The sequence below is a fragment of the Scyliorhinus canicula genome, chromosome 1, assembly GCF_902713615.1.
Source record: "Scyliorhinus canicula chromosome 1, sScyCan1.1, whole genome shotgun sequence".
In the NCBI taxonomy this organism is placed as follows: Eukaryota; Metazoa; Chordata; class Chondrichthyes; order Carcharhiniformes; family Scyliorhinidae; genus Scyliorhinus; species Scyliorhinus canicula.
In genome coordinates, this window is record NC_052146.1 from 117,098,474 (window position 1) to 117,123,335 (window position 24,862).

A 24,862-nucleotide genomic window follows, 5' to 3' on the forward strand; every position below is an offset into this window, starting at 1 on the left:
ATTCCTGCAGGGTTATTCATCAAGGATTGAATTTTCACACTTACCCTCATCCAAATAGTAGAAGGGGTAATCTGCTGCATGTGTAGAGTATTGCGGCAACACAAATAATCCTCCAGGCAGTTTGTTCCACATAAATTTATTTCGTGAAACATGTGTGAATATTCTATCTTTAATGATCTGAAAAGAAGTAATGAACTGGGTCAATCATCAACAGAAAAGCAACTGCTTCATCCAGATAATGAAATGAGCACTTTTAAATGTGCTCCTTGGTTGATTGACTTTATGTTTTGTTCCTTTCATAGTTTGAGGTTGAGTCCTTCCTCATATCAAGATGTGTTGAGTTGGAACCTGACCATCAGAGGAAGGGGCGGGGGTTGGGCTTTGGGTGATGCGGGGTGGTTTAATATGTTGTCCTTTCTGCTGAGCTCTAGTTCCATCCAATCTGGGTTGAGGAGATGAAAATTTCCATTCTCTCTGTTGACCATAAAGTTCTGCAGGCTCAAACTCCTTTCTGTAGGACGTGGCTCTATGGCACAAAACTGTCCCCAATTCAGTGTGGAAGTGGTGCTAAAACTGCTGAGCTCATTCTTAAAAGCCATAAGGCAGCATACAGTGGAGAATATTGATCTGTCCACACTGATATGATAGGGATAATCATCCAAGAACAAGGGTTTGCTCACGTTGGAACTGAGCATTGAAATCTCTACTCTGCATCTTGTCATGCGAGTGTCCCTTTAAGAAATGTGTTCCATTATCACATAGCTTCAGTGATGTCATTGTGTGGGTGGAGCTGGGCTGAAGCTCTGGCTTTTACTTTCGTTTTGAGCTGGAGCTGGGCTGTGGCTCTGGGTTTTACTTTCAGTTTACACTGTTGGAAGCTGGTTTCAGAAAAAGAAGGCTTCTTCTCTCTCTCTGTATGTTAAAAGGTGTCCAGATCACTTGACAATTTAAAATTCTAACTGTTTTCTGTAAAGAATTCAAACCTACTGTTTTGGTAAAAAAGGTTTTTCTGGCTTTATTGGATGTTGTTATCAAGTTGAAACAGCAGAAAGGGAAGTTATTAAGTGTTATATATATATATATATAGAGAGAGAGAGAACTGTAGCTGTGTGGGGAATTTGTAGTTGATAAAAAGTGCTTACTGTGTGTGTTCATAAAATGTTAACTGAATTCGTAGAATAAACTTTGTTTTGATTAAAATGCTTAAGGCCTCTTGTTGAATAACACCTGAAAGGCAGGCCCTTGTGCTCCTCATAACCAAAATCTATAAACAGTTGTGGGTCAGGTGAACGCCATGATATACTTTGGTATTCTCTAAACCCTGGCCCATAACAATCTGGTGTATTCACAGATTTGAGATGCCTGATGCTGGCAATGGACGTTAAAGGTGGATCAATTTTATTACATTGCATTTTTCAACTCAATTAGCCCAGAAATTCAACCTTTCTCTCGGGCAATTAAGTTGGGATAGCCCTACAACAAATCAATTCTGAATCTCCTTTGTTAATTGTCTTTTGATTGTTTTTAAATGTATTTAGGTAGTGGAGACTAATGGGGGGGGGGGGTTCACTTGTGTTCCTAAAAATAGGAGCGGACAGAAACTGTTGTTGGGTTGGGATTTGTGTATTTGCAATGTGCAATTCTGTGAATATATACTTATGAAAGTATCTAAAGATTGGCTCAAGTTCTATCCTTCACCATCAGGCATTCTACGGTATAACACCTTTTGATCAATTGGCAATTGGCAATTACTTCATCTGTACCTTTGTCGTCTACAGACTTGACAATGCCAAAGGCCTCCTGGCTGGTACTCCACCCTCAGAAAACATGAGCTCATCCATAAACTCTACAGTCCGTGGCTCAAATTGCTGAAGTCCTGTTCACCCATCACCCCTGTGCTCGCAGACCTGGTTCCTGATCCGGCGTCCCTGTTTTCAAATCCCTTCATGGCCTCACTCCTCCCTACCTGTATAACGTCCTCCAACCTTACAATCCTCACGCTCCTCCAATTCTGACCTCATGCCCACCCGCACGTTCCTGCATGCCTGGCAGCAATGAACTCACAAAGATTTTTTATTTTTTTTGCTTTCCCTGGCCAAGTCCCCTGAGCCTAATTGTAATTCACTGACCACTCTCTCCCTCTCTCTGCCCTTAATAGAAATTTGGATGCAGAAATTCTAATGGTCGATGGCATCGATCAGGAAATAATTAAATTTGAAATCCATTGTTTTGCAATGTAAATGCTTCACCTGGTGAATGGATGTGTTTGAAATTCATGCAGGAGTCATCCTTTGTTGCTGCATTGGAGAATTGCCGAACATTACACAGGAGTCTGCTTTATCTCATTCAGTTTCTCAAAGCATCCAGAGGAAATAAGTGAACTTCAACACTCCGGTTACCTGCTGACCTTTTCTTAAGATCCATTATCAGTGTGCCAGTCAAACATTTCCTTAATTCTATCGACCAGAACTAGTCAAAGTGGTGTCTTCATCAGCTGAGCAACCGGGCAGAAACAGGAACCTTACTGTGCACATAATAAATGGATTGAGGAGCCCAGCTCAGCCGATTCCACGGTACATTGAGTTCAGAATTAAATCCATTCAGCACCAGTTCACAGGTGGAGAATAATGACTCTGAATTTATTATGGGAAATGCAACAACTAATTGATTCATTGACCGTTGATCAAGTTGAGGAGCCAAGTTTCTTTATAGAAAGGCCGCCGCTGTCATTGATCAGAGTGTCACCACCTGTTTCTCCTCCCTCCTAATTTGGCAATGCTTTGTTAAGCTCTTTCTCTGCCATGTGTTTGTGTTGAGTGTGTTTGTGCGGTGATGTGTGCAGGTATGCAGTATATGTGCAGGTGAGTGGTATGCGCATGTATCAATGCATGTGTCGGTATGCATGTTTAGGATGGGTGTGCAGGTGAGCATGTGGCTGTGATGATGGGTGGTGATGGGGTCTGAGTGTCTTTGTGTGGGAGCGGCTGTGTGTGGGGGTGGGTAGGGACATGTACTTTATAGGAGAATGGGTGGGTGTGTGCACTTACTCACCTGTGTATCTCTGCGACAGTAATATATATTTATTCCCCTGGGCAGAATGATGACAGCTGTTGAATACATTTTAAAGTCACTCTGCAGAGAGTCATCCCTCAGTGGCTCAGAGAACATGGAACTGATTCTTGCAGGCCAAGAATGTCCAGGGTTTCAACTATGGTCTCTACTGAGTTTGTTTGGACAGTATCAGCCTCGCCACATCTGGGATAAATGGTTGATTCTGTTCAAAAGCGGATACGTGCGGATATCAGTGGGGATGGGTTCAGGAGCCTCTTGTATCCTGTAGTCAAATAGCCCACTGACACCTACACATGAAAAATGGCCAAGGTCAAGGAGAATGCTAAAGCTGGTAGCTCTTTAATTCTACATTCCACTCTGGCCTCTGTGTCTTCGGCCTCTTATCTTGCTCCAATGAACACAAAGGAGTAGCATCTCTTCTTTTAAAGACGGCCTTCCGGACTCGATATCAAGTTGAACAATTTCATGATCATAACCACTGTTCCAGTTTCTTTGGACAGCAGATGCCGGTAATGATGTTACTGTTGCCATTTACACCTCCTCTGGAGCCATCCGCTGATTTCTTTCCTTCTTCCATTATCATCTCCTTGCACCACCATCTTGTTTGTCATTAAACTCTCGGTCTACACCCTATCACACCTTGTCCCTTTCTTCCTTTCCTTGACTCGGTTTGGTGAAAAACTCTTGCATCTCTAACCCACCCCGATTCTGATGAAAAATCAGCAATCTGAGTTATTGAGCCTGATATGGGGCTGGATTCTCCGATTTGGAGACTAAGTGCTGACGCCAGCGTGGAAACAGTGACGTTTTACGACATAAGAAATGGCGCAACAGCTGCACCGATCAGTTACTTTAAATGGGCTAGCACCATCGCCACATGGAACACATCAATTCCATGCGAACGGTGCCGGATTCGCTGGGTCTATGATTGGCCCACACGCGCAACTGCACTTAAAACCATCCATTCCCCAACACACACCATCCCAGTCAACAAGATGGCTGGAAGGAGAGCAGCGCCATGGTTCAGGGACGCTGAGCTAGAACACCCTCCTGGATGCCATGGAGGAGAGGTGGTGACCCTGTACCCCAGCCCGGGAGGAAGGCCGCTAGGTGCTGCCATCCGCCGTGCCTGGGCACAGGTGGCAGAGGTAGTACCATGGGAAACATCGCCCAGACTGGCATGCAGTGCAGGAAGAAACTCCACAACCTCCTCAGGGCGGCCAGGGTGAGTAGGCAACGCTGTGCACCTGACACGAAAACACACCCCCCCCCCCCCCCCCCACACAACCGCAATCCGGCCCCTCTCCACCCTGCCCCACATGCCAGCGCCTATGCCAGCCTTCATGGCCGGGTACCCTGGCCACTGAGGCCACCATCTACCCAGCCCCTGGGCTGCATGCGTCGACCATCTAATGGTTTTGCTGTTTGTGTTTAGCCAGGAGAAGACCGCGCACAACTGCCGAGAGCGGGAGAAGACAGGAGGGGGACCACCAGAAATGTGGCCCCTCAGCATGCCCGGAAATGGGCACTAGACATGGTTGGCAGCCCGGAGGAAAGGGAGGTCACCGAGGGTGAGTTCGGCGGCAGGCGAGCAAGTGAGACTCTGTATAAAAGCAAATTACTGCGGATGCTGGAATCTGAAATGAAAGAGAAAATGCTGGAAAATCTCAGCAGGTCTGGCAGCATCTGTAGGGAGAGAGAAAAGAGCTAAAATTTAGAGTCCAGATGACTCTTTGTCAAAGCTCCTTTTTGCATAGTTGCGGATCCCCATGACGCACGTGCGGCCTGCCTTGCGCAGCCTCCTCACCCCACTCCACCCCGGCCCGTTGTCTAACCATACATGCAATTTTGTGTCTTACAGGAGCTGCTGGAGATGGGGCCAGTCCATCCGGAGCCAATGCCAGAACCATTGACCCCCCCCCCCCCCCCCCCCCCCACCAGGCGGCCGAGCATTGACAAGGAGAGCAGTCCGAACAACAGTCCTCCGCCCGAGACCCGGGACATCCCGGAGTTCGGGTCGGAGGAGGACACAGACTTTCCATCACAGCTGTCTCCCCAATGGATTAGCCCAGGGGCCATCGGGCACCCTGAGGGAGGAGGAGGTGAAGGGGCCCGTGCCGGTGACACCTGCAGGGGAGGTGCCAGAACAGCGCAATACTTCCTTCCCCCCCCCCCTTTCCCCCCTCCACAAATCCTGGTGCATCTGGTGGGCAGCGGGCAGAACAGGGACGCTACCTGGGACACCCAAGCAGCGGCCAGGCCCAGCTAGGCTGGGTCACCCCAGGAGACGAGCACCAACGGGGACCCTTGTTGCAGGGCAGGAATCACAACAGACTGCCTCCACTCCTGCTGTATCATCTGGGGAACCACCTAGGCTTAGTGTTAAAGCCATAAAGTTAAGCCACCTGTTAGGTTGGCACGGGTGCAGGGCACAGACTGTATATATTTCTCCACAATAAACATCTGTCAACACTGTTGAAACCTGCCTCGGTGCTCTGTCTGATGGTTGTGAGGGTGGGCCGGTCCGGACTGGCCGAGAAGGGGGTGGCGGTTGGCGGGGGACCAGTGCAAGCCCTGTGGGGGGACCAGTGAGCCCCACTCTCCCTTCCAACCCCCCTACCCCAACCATCCCCAGCACCCCAGGGATTCAACGGGACCGTGTGATGGACTGGCCAGCTCGCATGCAGGGATCATCCAGGTGGAAGGTGCGACTGTGGGCACGAGTCAGACGTTGTCATACGATTTGGAGCTCATCGCAGAGCGGGTTGTCATCACCCTACATCTCGTGGACCAGGCTGGTTGTTACTGCCAACCCAAGGCCTCCAGCTCGTAGTGCCGCGGATATGCATAATGGAGGGGCGGGTAGTTAGGCGGTGTGGGAGGTGAGGGGGTGTGGGTCTGGGATGTGGTGTCCGTGCCCCTGAAAAGCAGCACCCCCCCCCCCCCCCCCCCCCCACTGCGCTCTCCACTCCTTCCCTCCTAATCGGTGAACCTGGAGGCAATCAGAGCGCCGTGTGCAAGCTGGCCCTGGCGATAACGTCGTGCGTCCTCCCATGCCTACCCAGGTTCCATGTCCTGCTCATTGTTATATTATACTATCAATGCACCTTATACATTCTTTTCTATTATTGCTTCAAACTCCCAGGGGTACACATCACCAACAATCTGTCTCAGTCCACCCACGTTGACACTACCCCCAAGAAAGCACAACAGCGCCTATACTTCCTCGGGAAACTAAGGAAATTCAGCATGCCCACACTGACTCTTACCAACTTTTGCAGGTGTACCATAGAAAGTATCCTATCTGGCTGCATCATAGTCTGGTATGGCAGCTGCTTGGCCCAAGACCGCAAGAAACTTCAGAGGGTTGTGAACACAGCCTAGTCCATCACACAAACCTGCCTCCCATCCATTGACTCTATCTACACCTCCCACTGCCTTGGGAAAGCGGGCAGCATAATCAAAGATCCCTCCCACCCGGCTTATTCACTCTTCCAACTGCTTCCATCAGGCAGGATATACAAAAGTCTGAGAACACGCACGAACAGATTCAGAAACAGCTTCTTCCCCCGATGTTATCAGACTCCTAAATGACCCTCTTATGGACTGACCTAATTAATACTACATCCCAGTATGCTTCACCCAATGCTGGTGTCTAGGTATTTACATTGTGTACCTTGTGTTGCCCTATTATGTATTTTCTTTTCTTTTCATGTACTAAATGATCTGTTTGAGGTGCAATGTCAAAAATACTTTTCACTATAGCTCGGGACACGTGACAATAAACAAATCCATCCGGATACAATCTACACTATTACGGACTCTACTCCATCTATTAATTTGAAAAGAGATAATTCTGACTAAATCCTTCCACTCCTTAAAGGTAGCCATGCCATACTCTATAATATTTATCTCTCCTCGCGTCTCGACTATTCCACTTTGGTCTGTTGCTTCAGAGTAATTGCAATCATCACATTCCATTTTGTATTTGATTGTCTCAGTTGATACTTAGCCTTACAAATTATCAGTCACATCCTCCCACCATAAGATGATACCTACAAATCTGCTTAGCTAATAGACACAGTATTAGAGCCTGTGCTACTTGTCGATCAATCTTGCAGCCCATCTTTATTCTCGAAACTCTTATCATACCTGGCACTTGCTCATTTTAGACCAGCCTCCTGGGAATCAACATGCACTGTTTTGTGCGAAAAAGACTGGTTACTCTCACACCATGAATCGCTCTCAACATTTTGCAGACCTGAATCGTTCCTCCTTTATCCTCCTTAGTTATGACTAATTAACAACACCAATTTACGTTGTACCAATGTTGGGACATACCAGGATGTCATCAAATAAAATTGGCCACAAAGCCAGATAAACAGAATATCAGGGCAGATGAACCAAAGTTTGATCAAATAAGTAGGTTTTAAGGAATGTCTTAAAGGAGGAGAGAGGGATAGAGAGGTGAAGTGACTTAAATTTCAAAGTTTACGGCCAAGGTAGCTGAAGTCACAGCTGCAATGATGGTTTTGTGGGGGCCACGAAGAATCCAGCACGAGTTTGTAGAATCGAAAAGAAACAACTTTATTTACAATTACATATATACAAGAGCAGTACTCCACCCTTGCTCACTCCTCTCTGCTGGTTCCACACTGACCAGCTCTATTTATGCAGGTGAGCTCATACTCACTAAGGATTGTGGGATTGCCATTAGTCCCCAGCCAATAATAATCTGGCAGGTTATAACATCCCTCCCCGCCAAAGTCCAAGGGATCCATCGAAGACCCTGGCAAAGGAGGGCGTCAGACTCATTTTGCCGCAGGTAGTATGTGCGATACACGATACGCTGGATCTCTATTGTGTCTGGTCTCTGCAGCTGTAGAAGTGAACTCCGGGGGCGGGGAATCTTTGGAAGTGGTGGCCTTCTGGTCCAAACGTAGCCTAAATGTTTGCGTTGAAGACGGCCCTGGGCTTGCACCTGGTAACAGATCAGGCCCTTTCGTCGAAAGTTAACGGCAAGGACCCATTGGGCACCACCAGCAAAATTTCGAATGAACACCGGGTCACCAGGCGAAACTGCCGAATCGGCCGATACCGAGAAAGGCCATGCTCCTGCCGTTTTTGAGTGCGAAGTTCTTTGGCGCCAATGTCCAGGAAAAACAGGAAAAACATGCAAGGGGGTGTGAAGTCTCCAGCTCATTAGGAGTTCCGCGGGAGCTACCCCAGTCACGGCATGTGGAGTGGTCCTATACAAAAACAAAAAATGATCCAGTCTAGTGTCCATCGACCCAGAAGACTGTTTGTTTCTTTAGGCCCTGTTTGAACGTCCAACCGTTCATCTTCATGAACCTCGCAAACACCTCACTTGTGAAAGGAGTGCCATTGTCCGTGACGAGCACATCGGGGAGGCCATGCGTGCTGAAAGGCAAACGCATCTTCTCGATCATTGCGCAGGATATTGTGCCTATCATTTTACGGACCTCTAGCCATTTAGATTGGGCATCGATTAATAAAAGGAACATGGATCCTTGGAAAGGGCCGACAAAATCCGCATGCAAGCACACCCAAGGCCGTCCTGGCCATTCCCAGTGATGTAGGGGCGCGGCCGGCGGAAGCTTCTGATGCTCCTGGCAAATGGAGCAGTTTTGGGCCACCTTCTCAATGTCGGCGTCGAGACCTGGCCACTAGACACAACTCCGGGCCAACATTTTCATTTTGGTCACACTCGGATGCCCATTTTGCAAATCCTTTAGTATCAGCTCCTGTCCTTTTTCCGGGACAGAAGAGGATACCTTCTCCCACGCTAAATTCTGACAGCTTGGAGGAAATTGCCCGCGACTCGCTTAGAAGCTGTCTATGCTGCCCATCATACAGGACTATGTGCCGAACATTTGACAGGACTGGATCTGTCTAGGCCACTCACAGATCTGCGATGCCATGACAGGTAAGGAGTCCATAAAATTTAGGGTTGCAACAACCTCACCTGTCATGGGGTTTGACATGGGGCCGGTCGACAAAAGCAATCAGCTCAGTGCAGTGCAGCTATCTGGGTCCCTGGTAAAATGCTCCAGAGAATACCCGTAGGCAGCGAGCAACAAAGCCCAGCGCTGGATCCGTGCAGAGGCAATGGGTGGAATTGGCTTATCCTCTCGGGAAAGTCCAAGCAGAGACTTATGATCAGTCACAATAGTGAAGTGGCGGCCGTAAATATACTGGTGGAAGCGTTTCACTGCAAAGACCACCGCCAGGACCTCCTTCTCAATCTGCACGTACTTCTTTTCTGCTGCAGTCAATGCGTGGGAGGCGAAAGATATCGGCCACTCGGCTCCGTTCTCCATCTTGTGGGACAGGACGGCCCCAATACCATATGGGGATGCATCATACGTGATGAGCAAAGGCTTTCCAGGATCATAGTGGGTTAGTAACCCAGACAACGACAATTGCTGTTTCACCTGCCAGAAAGCGGTTTCTTGTGGCTGACCCCAAACCCAGGTGAGATTCTTCTTCAACAGAAGATGCAACGGGGCCAGCGTAGTTGCCAGATTGGGGAGGAACGTCCCGTAATAATTTATGAGGCCGAGAAAAGAATGAAGCTGCGAAGCATCAGTCGGGGCGGGGGCCTGTTGAATTCTGCGCACCTTCTCTGCGACAGGGTGCAAACCGAAAATCGGTGCATTGCTGGGCCTGCAGCTAATGTGGCACGGAAATGACAACTGAATTAGACTAGGTGGAAGTTAGATATTAGCCGCAGAGTTTTGGATGAACTGACGCTTACACAGGGTGCTAGGTGTGACGGCAAACAGGAGAACATTGGAATACTTGAGTTGAGAGGTAACAAAGGCATGGATGAGGGTTTAAGTAGCAGATGAGCTGTGGCGGGGCAGAGACAGGTGATGTTACAGAGCTAGATGTAGGTGGTCTTTCTTGATGGTGTTGAGGATATGGAATCGGGAGCTTATGGTCAGTTAGGACACAAAGGTTGTAATAGTCTGGGTTAGTCTCACATGGGGACAGATAGACAATGGCTTTGATCTTCCCAATCTTTAATTGGAGAAAATGTATCTAAACGGTTTTGTAGCTGTATCATAATGTCCCAGAAACTCATACAACAGCTAAAAAATCACTCATAACAAGAATATTTGGTCTTGTGTTTCTATGTCAGGCAGATGATGCCTCACAATTGATTCACTGCTTCAAATATATATCAGCACCACAATATATTCTCCATTCCACAAACATTCCACATTTCATTATCAGTCAACACATTATGTACAAATATCTCCAAGTCCAAAAACATCATGAGCATGAACACAAAACTGTAAGAAAATGAATACAATCTGACGAAGGAATTCAGAAGATACGTTGTTCCCCAGACAGTGCGAAAGTAGGGCATAACTGAGCATGTTTCTGAGGCCACTTTTGAGGGTAGTTAAGAACCAATCATGTTGGTGGTGGGTGTGAGTGACATATGAGCCAGACTAGGTAAGCACAGCGGGTTTTCTTTTCTAAAGGATATTTGGTTTATTGGGTAACTTCATCAGTCAGTTTCGATACCAGCTTTATACTTGCTGAGATTTTAAAATTAAATTAAGATTCCGAAATTGACATGCGTCGGGCGGGATTCTCCAACCCTCTGTGCCGGAATCGCGCCCGGCGCGGGGGCAGAGAATAACCGTTCACGACTGAAATCCGGTGCGACGGCGCTTCCCGATTCTCCGCGGCCGACCGGCCGAACTCCCGCCGGTGTGGTTTACATGTGGTACCACCCAGTGGGAGCTGGGACCCGCGGGCACGGTGGTGGTCTTGGTGGGGGAGGTATCTGACTCCGGGGGGCTCAGCGGTGGCCAGGCTCGCGATTGGGGGCCACCGATAGGCGGCCATCGCGATCTGGGAGGGACCAACCTTCCTCCACGTGGGCTCCGCTATGTCGGCGGCGCCTGTGCTGAGGTGGACCCACTTGCAGCCGCTGTGCGCATGCGTGGCTATGCGGTCTGGCTAGCAGGGCCCCGCCAGCAGCCAGAGCTGCGGGACACACACTGGGGCTCTGCTAGTCCCCTTGAAAATGGAGAATCACCCCGGACCTTTGAGGAAAAAGTCCGGAGTGATTCTTTCCCGTTTTCCGGTGAGCCTGGGGGCTTAGTCCCTAGAAGGGAAAATCCCACCCGATGAGTTTTGAACACATTCTCAGAGTTATCAGCCCAGGCTTCTGGATTACCAGTTCAGTAATATGGGGAGGAATCCTCTGTCCCCTCTAGTGGTATGGTCGGAGGCAGGAAGAGCAGGTGGGAGGGTGGCAGCTACCACCACCTCGATTAAGTCTGGGGCAGGAAGACCTATAAGAACATAAGAAAATAAGAACTAGGAGCAGGAGTAGGCCATCTGGCCCCTCGAGCCTGCTCCACTATTCAATGAGATCATGGCTGATCTTTTGTGGACTCAGCTCCACTTTCCGGCCCGAACACCATAACCCTTAATCCCTTTATTCTTCAAAAAACTATCTATCTTTACCTTAAAAACATGTAATGAAGAAGCCTCAACTGCTTCACTGGGCAAGGAATTCCATAGATTCACAACCCTTTGGGTGAAGAAGTTCCTCCTAAACTCTGTCCTAAATCTACTTCCCCTTATTTTGAGGCTATGTCCCCTAGTTCTGCTTTCACCCGCCAGTGGAAACAACCTGCCCGCATCTATCCTATCTATTCCTTTCATAATTTAAATGTTTCTATAAGATCCCCCCTCATCCTTCTAAATTCCAACGAGTACAGTCCCAGTCTACTCAACCTCTCCTCATAATCCAACCCCTTCAGCTCTGGGATTAACCTAGTGAATCTCCTCTGCACACCCTGCAGTGCCAGTATGTCCTTTCTCAAGTAAGGAGACAAAACTGAACGCAATACTCCAGGTGTGGCTTCACTAACACCTTATACAATTGCAACATCACCTCCCTAGTCTGAAACTCCATCCCTCTAGCAATGAAGGACAACATTCCATTTGCCTTCTTAATCACCTGTTGCACCTGTAAACCAACTTTCTGTGACTCATGCACTAGCACACCCAGGTCTCTCTGCACAGCGGTATGCTTTAATATTTTATCGTTTAAATAATAATCCCGTTTGCTGTTAATCCTACCAAAATGGATAACCTTACATTTGTCAACATTGTATTCCATCTGCCAGACCCTAGCCCATTCACTTAACCTATCCAAATCCCTCTGCAGACTTCCAGTATCCTCTGCACTTTTCGCTTTACCACTCATCTTAGTGTCATCTGCAAACTTGGACACATTGCCCTTGGTCCCCAACTCCAAATCATCAATGCAAATTGTGAACAATTGTGAGCCCAACACGGATCCCTGAGGGACACCACTAGCTACTGATTGCCAACCAGAGAAACACCCATTAATCCCCACTCTTTGCTTTCTATTAATTAACCAATCCTCTATCCATGCTACTACTTTACCCTTAATGCCATGCATCTTTATCTTATGGTGAGCTTTCCACCTTCATCACCAATTGAGGCTCTTTAAGGGACAATTAAAGATCACATAAGAGCATCATCCCGCTCCCGCAGGTATTAATCTAACTGTGGGAAGGCCTAACACCCTGCAGTGTGCACAACAAGCAAACAACTGCAGGTTGATTGTTCTCTCTTGGGATGAGGGTGGATGTGGTGGTATGAACGTGAGCACTGCCATTGGTGCAGAGCATGGGTTTCCCATTGGCTCTGGCTGGTCATGTGCCTCTCGTCCGATTGGCTGGGACTAGTCACGTGACTGCGCGCCAATTGGTCGAGAGGCAAGTAGACCCCGCCTCCGAGGCGGGGTATAAGTACCCAGAGTTCCCAGCGGTCGGCCTTACTCTGTAGTCGACCACTGGGCTAACAACTAGCTGATTAAAGCCACAGTTCGGATCCTAATCGTGTCTTGAATCCAATTGATGGTACATCAATTTAATCAGCTAGAATTTTGGAATGGAGCTACGCATCAAGCCTGACTGCCTCCGCACCAGCCCGCATGCTGCAAATGCGCCTGCAATCTTTAAACACGGAAAGTTTCGTCCACCCCGACACGGTAAGACGCTGCGCGCTCCCCAATCACCCAGTTAAGCATAAGATTGAATTGGCCTCGGGTTCGCACTCAGTCCAAATCACCGGGTTCTGCATAGTTGACCTCGCGGTCCAGGGGAGGGTCTTCAAAAACTTCAAACTCCTCATCCACCCCCGTCTATGCGCTCCGGCACTCTTGGGCCTGGATCCAGTGCAACCTGCAGAGCTTGACCTTTCAATTCGGCGGCCCTATTCCCCCTCGTACTGTTTGCAGCCTCGCGTCCCTCAAAGTGGACCCCCCTTCCTTGTTTGCTAATCTCACCCCAGATTGTAAACCTGTCGCCACTAGGAGCAGACGATACAATGCCCAGGACCGGACCTTCATCGGGTCCGAGGTCCAGAGGCTTCTTAAAGAAGGAGTTATCGAGGCCAGCAACAGTCCCTGGCGAGCCCAAGTGCTGGTAGTTCGGACTGGGGAGAAAAACCGGATGGTCATCGATTACAGTCAGACCATCAACAGGGTTACGCAGCTGGACGCGTATCCTCTCCCTCGTATTTCCGACCTGGTTAACAGGATCGCGAAGTACAAAGTCTTCTCCACGGTGGACCTTAAGTCCGCCTACCACCAGCTCCCCATCCGCGTGAGTGACCGAAAGTACACCGCGTTTGAGGCAGATGGGCGCCTCTACCACTTCCACAGGGTTCCATTCAGTGTCACAAATGGGGTCTCGGTCTTCCAACGGGAGATGGACCGAATGGTCGACAAGCACGGTTTACGGGCCACCTTCCCGTATCTCGATAACGTCACCATCTGCGGCCACGACCAGCAGGACCACGACATCAACCTCCAAAAATTCCTCTGAACCGCAAAACTCCTTAATTTAACTTACAATAAGGATAAGTGCGTGTTTAGCACCGACCATCTAGCCATCCTTGGCTAGGTAGTGCGTAACGGAGTGATAGGCCCCGACCCCGAACGCATGCGCCCCCTGATGGAGCTCCCCCTCCCCAACACCCTCAAATCCCTCAAACGCTGCCTGGGCTTCTTCTCATATTATGCCCAGTGGGTCCCCAACTACGCTGACAAAGACCACCCCCTCATCCAGTCCACCTCCTTTCCCCTGTCGATGGAGGCCCGCCAGGCCTTTAGCCGCATCAAAGTGGATATCGCAAAGGCCACGATGCATACTATCGACGAGTCCCTCCCATTCCAGGTCGAGAGCGACGCGTCTGACGTAGCTCTGGCGGCCACCCTGAACTAAGCGGGCAGACCCGTGGCCTTCTTTTCACGAACCCTTCACGCTTCCGAAATCCGCCATTCCTCGGTGGAAAAGGAGACACAGGCCATAGTTGAAGCCGTGCGACATTGGAGGCACTATCTGGCCGGCAGGAGGTTTACCCTCCTCACAGACCAACGGTCACTAGCTTTCATGTTCGACAATGCACAGAGGGGCAAGATCAAGAACGACAAGATCTTGCGGTGGCGGATCGAGTTGTCCACGTACAACTACGATATCTTGTATCGTCCTGGGAAGCTCAACAAGCCTTCCGATGCCCTATCCCGCGGTACCTGCGCCAGCGCGCAGATTGACCGCCTCCGCCCCCTCCACAAGGACCTCTGCCATCCAGGGGTCACCCGTTTCTACCATTTTATTAAAACCTGTAACCTGCCCTACTCCGTTGAGGAAGTCAGGACCGTCACCAGGGACTGCCATGTCTGCGCCGAGTGCAAACCGCACTTCTACCGCCCCGAACGAGCGCATCTGTTCAAGGCATCCCGCCCCTTTGAACGTCTCAGTATAGACTTCAAGGGTCCCCTCCCCTCCAACAACCGTAACACATATTTCTTGAGTGTTATCGACGAATACTCCCGCTACCCTTTCGCCATTCCCTGTCCTGACATGACCACAACAACCGTCATAAAGGCCCTCCTATCCATCTTCTCCCTGTTCGGTTACCCCGCGTACATCCACAGCCACCGGGGGTCCTCCTTTATGAGTGACGAACTGCGTCAGTTCCTGCTCAGCAGGGGCATAGCCTCTAGCAGGACGACCAGTTATAACCCCAGGGGTAACGGTCAGGTCGAGCGGTAGAATGGCACCATTTAGAAGACCATCCTGCTGGCCCTACGGTCCAGAGATCTCCCTATTCCCCGTTGGCAAGAAGTCATCCCCGACGCCCTGCATTCAATCCGGTCTCTCCTCTGTACTACCACTAATCAAACACCTTATGAACGTCTTCTTGTTTTCCCTAGGAAGTCGTCCTCAGGATGCCCTCTCCCGACCTGGCTGGCCATCCCCGGGCCCATCTTGCTCCGGAAGCATGTGCGGGTGCACAAGTCCCACCCGTTGGTTGAGCGAGTCCAGTTACTCCACGCTAACCCGCAATATGCGTACATGGAGTATCCCGACGGTCGGCAGGATACGGTCTCGCTCCGGGACCTGGCACCCGCCGGCATGCGGCCTTCTCCCCCTACATCAACAGCTCCCCCCCAACCTCAATTCCCCCCAGCGCCCCCCACGCCCCCATGACCCAGCGCACATGCCCCCTCTCCCCCGATTACAGCGTCTCCACCACCGGCCCAGGGTACGGAGACACATCTATGACCGACGCTCCCGGAGGCAAGGACGACCATTGGCCCGACATCACCGGCTCCACTGCGACGGTCCTCCAGAACACCACGGGCACCCGACAGGCTGATCGTGTCCATCTGATGCGGTCATGGGACATTTTGGACTTTATTGTTATTCCGTTGCACCTTAAGTAGTAGTAGTATTGTTTCTTTTGCCACGAGCCAGTGGGCAGCCCACCTTTCTCGATTTTCGCTGCTCATACCACCAGTCCTCGGACCCCCTTCCCCCCCACCCCCCTCTCTCTCTTCCACTTACACACCCCCCTCCCCCCCACACCTTCTTTCTCCACAAGGGGTGAATGTGGTGGTATGAATGTGAGCACTGCCATTGGTGCAGAGCATGGGTTTCCCATTGGCTCTGGCTGTTCATGTGCCTCTCGTCCGATTGGCTGGGACTAGTCATGTGACTGCTCACCAATTGGTCGAGAAGCAAGTAGACACCGCCTCCGAGGTGGGGTATAAGTACCCAGAGTTCCCGGCGGTCGGCCTTACTCTGTAGTCGACCACCGGGCTAACAACTAGCTGATTAAAGCCACAGTTCGGATCCTAATCGTGTCTTGAATCCAATTGATGGTACATCAGTGGATTGTCCCTCAAAGGCACTCAATGCCTGATTGAGGGGCTCGGCATTAGGAAGGGAGGGGGGATGGGCTGTTGAAAGCCACACCTTGCTACTGACACTCCTACATTCCCCTGCACCTCCAACACTGCAGCCCACTTCCCACGAAACCCACATGCCATTACTTACCTATAATCCGGGTCACTCCTCTACTTACCTATGATCCAGGTCACTCCTCTATCATGGGCCTCTGGCGGGTGCCTTTCTTGCAGCAACCACTATATCTCCAATGGCACTGCTGAGCGGCCGATCTCCAATGTGCCAGCAACTCTCGGCAAATGTCAGGACCTCTGCCCCTGGAGTCCTGATGCTGGGGAAAGGCTCGTCGCTGGCCTCTGCACTGCCTGATTGGCATGTGGTTCTGAAGCCTTGCCCACAGGAAGCAACACCGGTCTCGTGCCAGAGCTCCAGCTGACAGGCAAAATCCACAGCGCTTCCATAAGATATCATAACCCCTGTACTGAAGTAAGGAGCTGCCAGTTTCTAACAACTTGCATTTATATTACTCCTTTAACATAGTGAAAGAGTCCAAGGCATTTTGTAGGAGAATCATTACACAAAATTTGACTGTGTTCCAAATGGGTGGCATTAGGTCAAGTGGTCGGGTTGGGAGAAGCAACTTAAAAGGAAAAAAGAAACTGTTAGTCCCTAACTGACCTCAGAGCATGTCTAGGCGCAACAATTACGCACTGTGGCCTTAAACAGGGAAGACTGGATTATGTCCGACTTTACTTTAGGAAAAGGATTAAAAATCATGCATTGCGTGGCATGACACTCCTGCCCTGAGGAAGTCTAGGAATATGGGAATAGGACAGGAAAGTAGAGTTGAAGTAGATCGGTCATGATCTTAGTAACTTCATTGTAGTGTTAATGTAAGCCTACTTGTGACACTAATAAAGATGGTTATTATTATTGGTTGAGAAGCATCAATGAACCATATAGTGCTCCTATTCGATGCTCTGACTGAGCTAACATGTTTGTATGTTAATGGGGTATATTATTCAAGAGTGATTTTTATGCAATGAGTGAACGGCTGTGATATTAAAGTGTAAGTCCCTTCCTTAAGTTACAGCTTCATTATTCTCTCCAACATTCTGCATATTGCTGGGAAACCAGCCTGGGAAATTTGATTCTCCTGTTCGTGTCTAATAAATGGATCTTGTGTCTACGGTAGAACAAGCAGGCTGAATGAACTAAGTGTTCTAACAAAGGTCATTCTGTCAATCTTAAATCTTTACTCAATTGTCAAACCTCCAACCTCTTCTCAGTTTGACAATTACAGGAAACCAGTGTTCTGCTTGTAGTGAAAACCTCAGTGTATTTAAGACCGGAACCAGGGGCAGAAAGCTAATTAATCTACATGTAAGTGCAAGACTTAATCAACTTCAAGTCCCTTTATTATAATGAAATGTGCCGGATCACTCACCAAGACATTAGGTAAGACACACGGATGAGGCAGCAAGTGTCCTTTACCAGCAATGGGAGATAACTTGGGTATTCACCAGATGAATGAGTTGGGGCCCGAATGGTGTACATTTTGGGCCATTATTGCTCACTGGCACAGACTTGGCATTGATGTACCAATGCCTAGTTCCCAGTCTACTAACTGTGTCAAGGCTGACAAAAATGATATTACCCATAAAACGTTTCCCTACAAACAAAGAAGGATCATAAAAAATAAAGAAATATATCAATAATGAAGGTGACCTCACTCACCTCCAATGTGGTCGATACAATCTTTTCTACAGAAGAAAAATAAGCATCCCACAAGAACTGGGTGTGCTGTCGGAATGCCAGGATTTTGTCATTATCAATGGACCTGACTGTTGATGGAAGCTGCAAAGTAGAACGGGAGAGGCTTTTAGTTCAGCTTGCACAATCAAGCACTGTTCAAAGGCAGTTTCTTAAAACATTCACCTCCCACCAACTACTTTGCTGGTAGACTAGCAGCAGAGGCTACTTACTTGTACCATTCACTACAGTGATGGCTTTAACCCAATAATTTGCCATGTTTTTCCTTGATCTCTGGGAGACCAAGGGCTGGATTTTCCAGTCACCGATGCCGAAATCATGTTCGGCGATCGACCAGAGAATCCAAATTTCCGGCAGAATCGGGAGTAACGTCTCTTTCGCGATGCTCCGGCCACACGCGCCACGTATCGACGGCCTCGTGAAGACCAAGGAAATACTGGGTAGATAATGTAAAGAGGGACTTGAAACAGAAAGGGATACATGTGAATAAAGTGGCAAGGCTGGTTCAAAACTGACAGCAATGGAGTAATTTTGATTATCATTATTTCTGGGTAACTGACAGGGATTTGGTACCAGTAATGAGTTAGGAGCTAGAACTCAGTGAATAGTGTTGCTGTGTCCATTTTGTAACTGTTATAACCCCCCTCGAGACCCATGGGATGATCCGATTGACACTTTTGCTGTACTGAAGGAGTCAGAATTGTCATCTCCCAGATGAGAAACAGAAAATGCTGGATAAACTCAGGTTTGGCAGCATCTGTGGACAGAAACAGAGGCCGGGATTCTCCGATCCGAGTTTGCTCCGCCACCAGCGGGAACCGAGAATTTGGCGCTCTGCCAAAACTCCATTCACTGCAGCGGGAGTGGAGAATCCCGCTGGGCATCAATGGACAAAGAATTCCGACCGGCGTTAACATTTCCGATCTAAATGACCCTTCTATAGATCTCTTAAGGATCATTTCAACCCAAAATGTTAACTCTGTTTCCCTATCCAGCAATGCTGCCAGACCTACTGGGTTTATCCAGCATTTTCTGTTTTTATTTTAGATTTACAGCTTTTATATGTTATGGGAGGGAACAGGATGAGGCTCAGGCCCAATAATCGGACAGCTCATCTGTATTCAAACATGAAGAATGGACAACTGGGTGAGGCAACAGAAGGTAGCTTATGGCATTGGCCTTAGAGAGTGGTGAGGAAACTCTGGGCAGACGGGGAAGCAACAAGAATAAAACTTTAACCAATAATGACCAGATGGAATCAACAGCAATAAACAAGGATAGTAATGTCCAAATTGTCAGTGTGCGTGATTGAACAAAGAATGTGTGTAGTGTTCTGTGAAATTGAGGACAGTCAGCCTGACTGAAAGATTCAATCCCATGTCCGTCCTTCTATTAACTCGTCCATCTTCAGTTACTTGGTACAGGAAAGGTGTCCTCTCATTAATGAAGAGGTGCCGACGAGAACAAAAAGTGGGATTCAAACACACTCAGTCTATCAAGCACACTTCACTCGGTGAAAAACTGGGGACATGGGTGTAGAATGCAAAAGTTAGATGTAAAAACAGAAGTCAAGGTCTGTCCATTTCAAAGAATAGTCATGGTAATATTACCCGGGACGACCACTGAACTCTACATAAAGTAACATAAAGTGGATTCACCAACCAAGTGCATTTCTGGAGAAATTGAGGTAGTTGATAAGCATGGACTGGTTGGCATCAATGGCCTGTCCCTATGCTGTTTATTCTATGTACCTCTATGTAATCTTTTTTTTACAAACTCTTAGGCACAACTTGCATCAAAATGTGATACTGCTTCTCAAAACTGTGGTTGTACCTCTTCACATAATGTTTCGGCCATTCACGTTAGCGGAATCGTCCAGTCCTATCGACGGTGCACCCCCGGCGAAGGGTGCATTCAACAGGAAGTCCCATTGACAATGGAGGAACCAGTAGATCCTGCCACCAGCCAATGGGTGGGCCGTCTCCGCCGCGACGAAACACGAGTCAGGTTGCACAGAAAATCCCGCCCATGGTTGTGATGAATGTGACTTGAAACAATTGTTTTTGCTGATCACTACAGCACTATAACTAAATCTTTGACATCTCCTTGATTTTTTTATATTATTGCACAATAGGTGGATCGGTGCATCATTTTTTCTCATAAGGATCTGAGTGTTGAAACAATAACAGAGGTTGAGAGGAATACTGAGACTATGGAGTTTAAAGGATGAAGGATGACATATATAAGAATATGGATTGAACAAGAAGCACTGCCTGCACAGAAGGTCAAAGAACGATTACTGCAATAATTTTGGGGCTTTTCATAGTTGATAGAAATTGCTAAAATTCCTTTCATGGTCCTGCGCAAAGCAAGACACACAGCACAAAGTACATGAAGACCAAGGAAATACTGGATAGATAATGTAAAGAGGGACTTGAAACAAAAGGGATTCATGTGAATAAAGTGGCAAGGCTGGTTCAGAACTCACAACAATGGATTTTGATTATCGTTATTTCTGGGTGGACAGACAGGGATTTGGTACAAGTAATGAGTTAGGAGCTAGGACTCAGTGAATAGTGCTGCTGTGTCCATTTTGTATCTGTTATAACCTCCTCGAGACCCACGGGATGACCCGATTGACCTCCCCATGGCGCACCTACTGAGGGGCGAAGGCCCAACAGTAGCTCTGGTTAATATCCACAGATAAAATCCGTCCCAGAAGGGGACCGACATCTTCGGATGGTCCCGGCTGGGACTAGTTGTATTCCCCGTCGCTGTGCAGCTTTCATTTGCTTAAGAATAAAGTAACCTGTTTCAAACCTTTTCGGGTCTCCTCGTGATTACAGTACTGGTGACGAGGACAAAATAGAACTACAAGTGGCACTGCTGGATGTCCACACTATAGCTGAATCTTGCCACAGAGGAGCAAGGTTGGAACAGATTTGAAAATGTCGCTCTTCGGGAGACTTGATGTGTTTGGCACAAGTATAGAAGACTGGGCCGAGTATGCTGAGTGAATGCATTACTTTTTTCAGGCAAACGCCATTATAGGGGATGGCCGCCGGAAGGGCTCCTTAGGGCTTGTGGGGCCCCTACCTTTCGCATTATCAAATGCCTGACCTACCCCAGACTCTAAAACATTTGACGAACTGCTGGCACTCTTGGCAGACCTCTATGACCCCAAATCGTTGGGGTATCGGTTCAATACGGCCAAGCGGATCCCGAGGAAGTCAGTTACAGAGTTTTTGACATGCTTGCGCAAGCTCGCTGAGCATGGCGATTACGGGCCAACCCCATCAGAGATGCTGAGGAGCCACCTTGTGTGCATAATGAACAACATGGCAACCTAGCAGAAGTTGCTGGCTGAACCATACTTGGATATAAAAAACGTCATAGAGATCTCTCTCTCATGTGAAAGCACAAGGAAGAGAGTCCAGGAGTCTACATGGGCTTCAGTAAGGCCTTTGACAAGGTCCCTCATGGTAGACTGGTACAAAAGGTGAAGTCACACGGGATCAGGGGTGAGCTGGCAAGGTGGATACAGAACTGGTTAGGTCATAGAAGGCAGAGAGTAGCAATGGAAGGGTGCTTTTCTGCTGGAGGGCTATGACTAGTGGTGTTCCACAGGGATCAGCGCTGGGACCGTTGCTGTTTGTAGTCTATATAAATGATTTGGAGGAAAATGTAACTGGTCTGATTAGTAAGTTTGCAGACGACACAAAGGTTGGTGGAATTGCGGATAGGGATGGGGACTGTCAGAGGATACAGCAGGATTTAGATCGTTTGGAGACTTGGGCAGAGAGATGTCAGATGGAGCTTAATCCGGACAAATGTGAGGTAATGCATTTTGGAAGGTCTAATGCAGGTAGGGAATATACAGTGAATGGTAGAACCCTCAAGAGTATTGAAAGTCAGAGAGATCTAGGTGTACACGTCAACAGGTCACTGAAAGGGGCAACACAGGTGGAGAAGGTAGTCAAGAAGGCATACGGTGCAGCACTGACTGACGCCTCCTTCAAAAGGTGGAGGCAGGACGGAGGGACACTGACAGTCAGGGACCTACACACGGACGGCAGGATCGCAACACTGGACGAACTGAAATTTCGGCTAGCCAGGAGGAACGAGCTACGGTATCTGCAGCTCAAAAACTTCTTACGAAAGGAGACAAGGACGTACCCACAATCGCCACGCCAGACACTACTGGAAGACCTACTGGACGCAAGTATCCTAGATAAAGGGAACTGTAGCGACATGTATGAACGACTGGTAGAAAGGGCCGACACCGTACTGGACGCAACAAGAAAGAAATGGGAGGATGACCTGGGGATTGAGATAGGGTGGGGACTCTGGAGTGAAGCACTGCATAGGGTCAACTCCACCTCCACGTGCGCAAGGCTCAGCCTGACGCAGCTAAAAGTGGTACATAGAGCCCACTTAACAAGAAACCGTATGAGTAGGTTCTTCCCGGAGGTGGAGGACAGATGCGAACGGTGCCAAAGAGGCCCGGCCAACCACGCCCACATGTTCTGGTCTTGCCCCAGACTTGTGGAGTACTGGACAGCCTTCTTCGAGGCTATGTCCAAAGTGGTGGGGGTGAGGGTGGAGCCATGCCCGATAGTGGCGGTCTTCGGGGTTTCAGACCAGCCAGATCTATTCCTGGGGAGGAGGACGGACGCCCTTGCCTTTGCCTCCCTGATCGCCCGCCGTAGAATCTTGTTTGGCTGGCGGTCAGCAGCACCACCCAGAGCTGCAGACTGGCTGTCTGACCTCTCGGAATCTCTCCAAATGGAGAAAATCAAATTCGCCATCCGAGGGTCAGACGACGGCTCCCACAGAACGTGGGAGCCATTCATGCAATTGTTCCGGGACCTGTTTGTGGCCAACGAACAAGAGGAAGAATAGCCGGGTGGCCAAGAATCAGGGGAAAATGGACGGGAATCGGGGGAAGGTAGCCGGGGGGGTTACTGTTTTTCTCTGTTGTTATAAAATTTGTTGTTGAAAACTTGAATAAAAATTATTCCAAAAAAAAAGGAAGGACAAAGCCGCAAGCGACAGTCTGATGACAAGCTAAGGCCCATAACCAAATTGTAAATAAATGCCTATAAACATGTGCCTCGGCCATATTGGGGAATGTAAAATATGTAGGCCGGTTAAAGGGGGTGGCCACAGTTGTTATTATGAAGATGCTTGCCTGTAAATATACATGTTTATTTTTGCGTGTTTTTTGTCTAATATTTTGTAATTTGTTGGATATAAAATATGAAAACTCAATAAAAAACATTTCCAAAAAAAAAAGAAGGCACACGGCATGCTTGCCTACATTGGCCGGGGCATTGAGTATAAGAATTGGCACGTCATGTTGCAGCTGTATAGAACCTTAGTTAGGCCACACTTGGAGTATAGTGTTCAATTCTGGTCACCACACTACCAGAAGGATGTGGAGGCTTTAGAGAGGGTGCAGAAGAGATTTACCAGGATGTTGCCTGGTATGGAGGGCAATAGGTATGAGGAGCGGTTGAATAAACTTGGTTTGTTCTCACTGGAACGACGGAGGTTGAGGGGCGACGTGATAGAGGTCTACAAAATTATGAGGGGCATAGACAGAGTGGATAGTCAGAGGCTTTTCCCCAGGGTAGAGGGGTCAATTACTAGGGGGCATAGGTTTAAGGTGCGAGGGGCAAGGTTTAGAGGAGATGTACGAGGCAAGTGTTTTTACACAGAGGGTAGTGGGTGCCTGGAACTCGCTGCCGGAGGAGGTGGTGGAAGCAGGGACGATTGTGACATTTAAGGGGCATCTGGACAAATACATGAATAGGATGGAAATAGAGGGATACGGACCCAGAAAGTGTAGAAGATTTTAGTTCGGACGGGCAGCATGTCGGCAGGGGCTTGGAGGGCTGAAGGGCCTGTTCCTGTGCTGTACTTTTCTTTGTTCTTTGTTGATCCAGGGCTCATTAGAGATGGAGGTGAATAGTGTTCAGGCAACCAGAGCAACGTTGGGGCCAGACCTGTTGGCTGAAGGCTTCTACAGCCTGGCGAGATGTTTGCCCTGAACCCCAGGAGGAGGACTCACAGAGGTGTTGTGCCTATGGTCGGAGGAACTATAGGGACAGGAATGCCAAATCAGACAAAATGCGCGATGCCCAAGTGGGAGGTAATGCCCACCTAGAGCTAGGGCTTTCTACCAGTCACAGCCTGCTGTGGACGAGGTCATGCAGTTACACTGCATGGCCACGCCAAGAATTGCTCCCATCAATGTCACCATCCTGGTTAATGGCCACCCACTCGTAATGGAAATTGACACTGGGGCCACAGTTTCAGTAATGGGATGGCAGATATTCTAGTACGCCAGGACAATAATCTAGTGCCTGGACCTGAGGACCACTGCAGCACATTTTACACGGGAGAACCTTTGGCCATCACGGGCATGATGATGACTCCAGTTGCTTACGGGCAGCAGTCCATCCGAGTGCCATTGATAGAGGTACAACGGTCCTGACCCGGTGTGTTGGGTCATGACTGGCTACAGAGGCCCCATCTGGACTGGCAGCGGATTTCAAGATGGGCACTAAGGGATTGTACGAGGTTCTAGGGATATAACTGGAAGTTTCCATTACGAGTGGGTGGCCATTAACCTGAGAAAACTAAAGAGTGCCGTGGCCAAAATCTACATAGGCCGAGAAGCCCAAGCAAGACATTTTAGGGCCCGCTCAGTTCCTTATGCCTCATTGTCAAAGGCA

General features: G+C 48.8%; 1 protein-coding gene across 1 annotated transcript in view; it reads right to left on the reverse strand.

The window, feature by feature from the left end:
• The window catches only part of LOC119966592 (exostosin-1-like), a 448,243-nt gene that overhangs the window by 72,885 nt on the left and 350,496 nt on the right, over positions 1-24,862 (reverse strand). Inside the window, exons 4-5 of the mRNA XM_038798553.1 lie at positions 18,087-18,206; positions 45-177 (exon numbers count right to left, since the gene is read on the reverse strand). Coding sequence (XP_038654481.1) covers positions 45-177; positions 18,087-18,206 — 253 coding nt within the window. The remainder of the gene's footprint in view (positions 1-44; positions 178-18,086; positions 18,207-24,862) is intronic.